Source organism: Platichthys flesus, chromosome 18 (genome assembly GCF_949316205.1).
Source record: "Platichthys flesus chromosome 18, fPlaFle2.1, whole genome shotgun sequence".
Lineage (NCBI taxonomy): Eukaryota > Metazoa > Chordata > Actinopteri > Pleuronectiformes > Pleuronectidae > Platichthys > Platichthys flesus.
The window spans coordinates 19042149-19048148 of NC_084962.1; the positions used below are offsets into that span (position 1 = coordinate 19042149).

The 6000-nt window shown below is 42.6% G+C and overlaps 1 protein-coding gene across 1 annotated transcript in view; it reads left to right on the plus strand.

Moving 5' to 3' along the window:
• Positions 1–5586, plus strand: part of tbc1d32 (TBC1 domain family, member 32) — a 45864-nt gene extending 40278 nt beyond the window's left edge. The window contains exons 34-35 of the mRNA XM_062410901.1: positions 1584–1772; positions 5229–5586. Coding sequence (XP_062266885.1) covers positions 1584–1772; positions 5229–5348 — 309 coding nt within the window. The 3' untranslated portion in view covers positions 5349–5586. The remainder of the gene's footprint in view (positions 1–1583; positions 1773–5228) is intronic.
• Positions 5587–6000: the final 414 nt, after the last annotated feature.

A 6000-nucleotide genomic window follows, 5' to 3' on the forward strand; every position in this document is an offset into this window, starting at 1 on the left:
GAAGTACAGTGTGGTTCCTCGTGTTTCTACCCGAGGGTTTCAAACCAGCGGGCGGCCGCGATCCAGTTGTTCCCTGTTTTTAATACAACACACAAATTAGGATGTTGGTATTTTCATAATGGTTGAGCCGAGGAGGGGGGGGGGGTAATCAAATATGTTTATGGTGCCAAAGTGCTGCTCGTTTGTATGTGTGAGCAGACGTGTGTCGTTAGGCAGCACAGTGGCTAATTATTTCCAATACAATTAGTCAAAACCCAGCGTGCGCACTGTGTGTTGAGTGATTGGAGAGCAGAATCTGAAGGGGGGGGGGGGGGGGGATCATCATCAGGAAGAGCGGAGTTCTGCCCAAACCAGAGAAGAATCCACCGACCGGAAACTGATGTTGTTTCCTTCCTTGAGTCTTTTCACTCCTGAGCAACTTTCTCCACCTTGTCTGTTTACTACACTTTCACAGCTTTAAATAGTTGCCCCCCCCCCCCCCACACTTTTGACCAGTCTAAATATATTTCACCAGCTATTCGAGAACCGTCCACGAACATTCATCCCTGTGCATGTTCCCAGAAGGAAGAATAACGGTGACTGAACCGGCCTGTTTGCCCCGAGTCTCACCCCAAACCGAAGCAATGTGACTCATTTCCACGTGTCTGCAGAGAGATGGTTCCAGAGGAGCTGACGAGGCAGAGCCGGCAGATTGACTGAATAAATTGTAAACCTCAGACGCACTCTTAAAGGAGAACGGAGCATCACCGGTGTTATTGTAATTGAACCATTCTTTTATCTGGCGGTTTTATTAGCAGCTCAGTCTGGTCCATAAAGCTTTAATGTGGAAATGTATACATAAGTAAAACCTGACATGAAGTTCACTTTATAAAACAAGCTGTGTTCTATCATGTTTCCATGTGGACGAGGACGATTAACAGCACGCTGCTAATGAGGGATGGAGGTTTTTCTTTAGAGTGCGACATCTAATTGGTTCTCAGTGAAATATACAATTAAAAAACTGGCCTGTGTGTGTGTGTGTGTGTCTGTGTGTGTGTGTCCACCGAGTCTTAGTTCCTTTCCCCTGCTCGACTTTCTTAAAGCCCCAGGTCGGCTTCTCTGGTCCGACTTGTGTCTCTGAAGCGTGAAATTCACTTGTGTATGTATTGAAAAATTCCTATATTTACTGCCAGTTGACTTGCAATGAATTTTTAATGATGCATTTCATTTGTTTCTCTGAATACACGGGCGATGCACAAGTCGCCGAGCTGCGGATTCAATCGTTTTATGAACACGACACCAAAAGAGGAAAATACACAAAAGTGCTGCAACATCGATTAAACTGAGGAGTGAGACTGAGAAAGTTCAGAAGCAACAAACCAGAGCTTCACTTCCTACATATTAAAAATATGTAAATGTGTATTAATGCTTAGTAGACATGCAAAATGTCAGGAAGACGCTTCAAACATTATTAGAAATATGACGACTGAACAAAAAAACATATTCTGAGTCATCCTTTCTTTGCCCTGTAGATGTAACTTATTGAGACTCGGCCACAGAGAAGTTTGTAATAAGTTTAAACATGTTCATCTTTCTTTCCACAGATGTGCCTCCACTGGCTGACGCAGTGTTTCTGGAACTATCTGGACTGGACAGAGATCTGCCACTACGTCTCCACCTGTGTGGTGATGGGTCCCGACTACCAGGTGTATCTCTGCGTCGCCATTTTCAAACACCTGCAGCCGGAGATCCTGCAGCACACACAGTCCCAGGAGCTGCAGATCTTCCTCAAGGTGAGGTTTTAATACAGAGCATCCTTATCCATCCAAAAGTCAACCTTCAATCTCAAAACTTGTGATTTGTGTCTGTACATGGGGACAATGTGCAAGTGCATGAATGATTTTTTACTGAAAGGCCCAGAAAACCTTGGTAACTGCTAAAAAGGAAACTTCTGCAAATTGAATGCAACTCCTCCACCAGGTTAACAGCCGTCAAATCTTCTCAATGCATTCAGCTCAGTTTAGCATTTACAGCTGTACTGGTGACGTGATTTGTCGGAAGCACAAAGAGAAATCTAAATCCAGCGAGCGCAGGTCGGCAGTGAAAGTGTTGAGGCTTTCATCCAGGTTCCTTCAGATGCTACCTCTGAATGGCCTCTTGTCCTGAACCATCTCCTCGGCAGCTACTTGGTTATTTGGGCTCAAAACACAGTCTACCGCTCAAACCTCTTATATGTGAAGAGTTCAGCAGTAAAACTCTTTAATATTCGTCATTCATCCATGATTCACATCCATTATGAATACAAAAATCTACTTTTTGAAAGTACACGTCTCCCTGTAAAAAGTTTTGCTCGGTGAATCGGGTGAAAGCTGAAGCGTCGAGTTGCCCCAAGGATTTCACAAAGGTCTAAAGTCAAAGTGTGATAGATGTCCTCTGCTGCTGATGTCCCAGGCAGCATCACAGGGCAGGACTGTGAGTGAGACGCGGCCTGACATGAAGCGCTCATCGTCATTACTCATTAAGCATCTCCGACTGTCTTGTCTCCGCCTGATAGCTCTGGTATTAACATCGCCACGAGCCGCCACTGACAGCGTCTGTGAATAAAAGATCAGTTATTGAGGCTTTATCTGAGGAAGTTCTTCTAATGAGCCGTAGCATCAGATACTGCAGCAGGAGACAGCTGTGAGACAGAGTGTGTTTGTGTGTGTCTGTGTGTGTGTGTGTGTGTGAGAGAGAGAGAGAGAGGAACTTCCATCCTCGTCCTGAGATGAACTGTTAAAAGTTTTAGACACGCCAGTTTCACCTCATCGTCCTCTCGCTGTGTCTCGTTGTGGGAACAATGAAGTGTTTTAATCAGACAGATGTGGTAATAGGGTTTTTTTTAAACATTCACACACACACACATATTCACACACACACACAGACACACAGCCACCCCTCGACATGGATCCTGTCTCACAAGGGGGTTTATCTATATTTCATCTAAATTAAAATTTGAAAAGGCTCATCAACATCACTCTGAGTGTGAGGAGAGTTGAAGGGGAGTGAGGTTCAAGTGGTGAGATTAAAGTTGTCACACAAACAGAAGAGTTGTGTGTCGACAGGAGGTTAAAATAAAACACACAGCGAAATAATAACACTTAATTTTTGGTGTTTAGTTAAAAAAATAACAGATACGATACAACGATCAAAAAGCAATTCAGGATTGATGTTTCACAATTCAACCATAAACTTAAATATAAATATCTATAAATACATAAACTTTCAACTGATAAAAAGAAAACACACATACAACCAAATATAAACAGCTTGAATTAAGAACATAAACATCAGCACATATCAACACACTTATTTGTGTTTATGTCTGTACAACTACTACTATACTCTTCTTTTAAATGCTTTGTGTAGTTCCTGTGTGTTCACAAGGACGAAGAGTGTTACATGAATAAAATATGGATTTAATAGCTTTAGAGTTATGTCACTGGTTCATGTTGACGATAAACCCAGACTTTATTAACTGCAGTAGATCAAACTAGTATCACTCAGCAAATCTGTAATTTATAATATCATGAAATAATAATTAAAAGATGATTTTTGTCAATTAAAGTGTGTTTTTTGTCGTAAGTTATTGTTGCTTGACAGAAGGGGCTTCGCTCTGAATGATCCACACTCTATTTACAACCTTTAAATAATCATTTAAAACAATATTTCTCTAAATCTATTGCTTGTCTGCGCACTGGAAAATATGAACTGTAAAAAACCCTTTTTGATTGAACACATGTTGTACAGATTCCCTTCTATTAAGGGATCCACTGATCTAACAAGCTGTAGTAACTTACTCTGGAAGAAACTGTGAATCCAGTTCATGGTTCCAAACTGTTTTTGTCTGTGTCCGTTTTAAAAAGAGACTTGCTTTCCTCAGGTTCATCATTTTAGTTTCTGTTATTACTTCAAGGTTTAAATGCTCAATTGTCACAAAGACACTTCACTTTCCTCAAACTGTCCATCACTGCAGCTCACAAAAACACAAACCTAAGTTTCCCACAGCGTGTCTTCTTGAAGAGGAAGAGGTTAGTGTGACTCTCGGCTCAGTTTATTAAAACTCTCCGTGAGGCTGCACCGTGGTAAACTCGTGTCTGCTGCTGTTATTGTGGACGAGAGACCCAGAGCAGCAGGAAGTGTTGTGTGTTTAAATTGCACTCAAAGTATTGACAGTGTTTACGTGGCACTGTGTCCTTGTCAGTGTTGTTTACCTGTCATTAAACCGAGGTGTGTTTCTGTGGAGAGCGAAATCGTCGGTGAAATCGTGTTTTTTGTTGTGTTGTTGTTATTGTGAATGAATCAGTGTGTGTCCAATCTACAATTCAGATTGTTCTGCTTTTCCCCGACACGTGAAACTTGATTAGCTGAATGCTAAACAAGGATGTTGTTTACTGGCGTTCGATCAGATTGAGAGATTCAGTTCAATTTTCCGTGACTTTGAAATAGATTGAATGCAAAAGACTTTAATGAAAAGGTTGATATTGAATTATTCACACCTCCTAACAAAGTGAACGATAAGACCGAACACCACCTTCTTCCTCAACGTCTCAAACTCTGATGTGGGAGAACTCCTGTCGTCACATCTCGGGACACAGAGTTCAGTTTCCTCCCAGCTGTGATAACAGGAGCTTCTTTTTTAATCAAAACTAATGAGCTGATGAAAGTTGCGGCAACAAGGCGACAGAAAGAACAGAAAGTTTCCAGAGTACTTTGTAAAGTGGTTCTACGTCAGGACACACACAGGAGACTAGGTTAGGAACCGTCAAAAAACCAAGATACCAAAGTCAAAGCTTCTTCCATTTGGCTGGAGAAGAAGGTGAAGGGGTGAATTCAGTTTGAGGGCACTAAGTAACTCATTTAGAAGGTCACTCTGGGAATTACCTATTCCACCACATGAGAAAGAATGTCAAGAGAATCCTTATTCCCCTTAATTCCACATGTGCCACCTTCTGGTTACTCCTTCTCTTCCACAGTAGATCTTTCAAACTCCTTTGCACAACCCTCCGCTGTCGTAACCTTCAGACGGGGGGTCAGAGGTCATTCTCTCACACCTCTGGAGCCACAGATGACATTATACAACTGCCCACAGAGCCTGAGTAGCAAACTGACCTTTATGTGTGAAAGACAAATACAAATATCGGTGGAGAGCTCATTTTTTATTTGGGCCAGTGTTGACCTTTCTTTCTCACCCCCCCACCCCACTGCAGGAGGAGCCGATTCGGGGCTTCAAGTTCAGCAACTACCTGGAGTTCATGGAGCGACTGGAGAGAAGCTACAGAGACATCGTCCTCACCGACATGAAAACTCTCAGAAGCTCTGTAGGGTAGGAACACGTAGAGACACTCTGCACAGACAGAACTTTGTGTAAAGGTGCTTCTGATCTTCTTCGACGAAGAACCTGTGAGACACGAAACGCTGAATAACTCATCTTGTTTTGAATCATGTAAAGGCTTTCTTTAGAATTCTGTATTTCTTCTCTTTTACGATTTAAACATCTCAATTTCTACCTAAGATTCTACGAGTTTTTTCTTGTTCCGAGTATTAAAACGAGTTCACGGTGACAAATGTGAATATTTTTATAACCTGTGAATCCGTGGGTTCCACAGTGGATGATTTATATCAGGTCTCCGGACCCATGACAGGATGTTCTGTTGCTCTGCTCCAGTATTAGATCCTGTGGAGGCTCAAGGTCTCGTGGTCGTGTCACAAATCATTAATGCCGCTGCACGCACCGATGCATCACGCAGCCTCCTGTGTTTGTGTACTCGTGCAGGCCTTTGTATGAAAGATGCATGAGGAAGCTTGTATCATTGTGATAAACTCTCATTAGTAACCGAGGCCTTTACTCTCTCTCTTCCCCCCCCCGTCCTGTTGTCCCCTCTTCAGACACGCCGAGGACTGAATAATAAGTCAGCAGATCACTCATTCATCTCTGCCCCACATCTGCTGCAGTTAGGCAGCTGTGCACAGCAGAGGTGG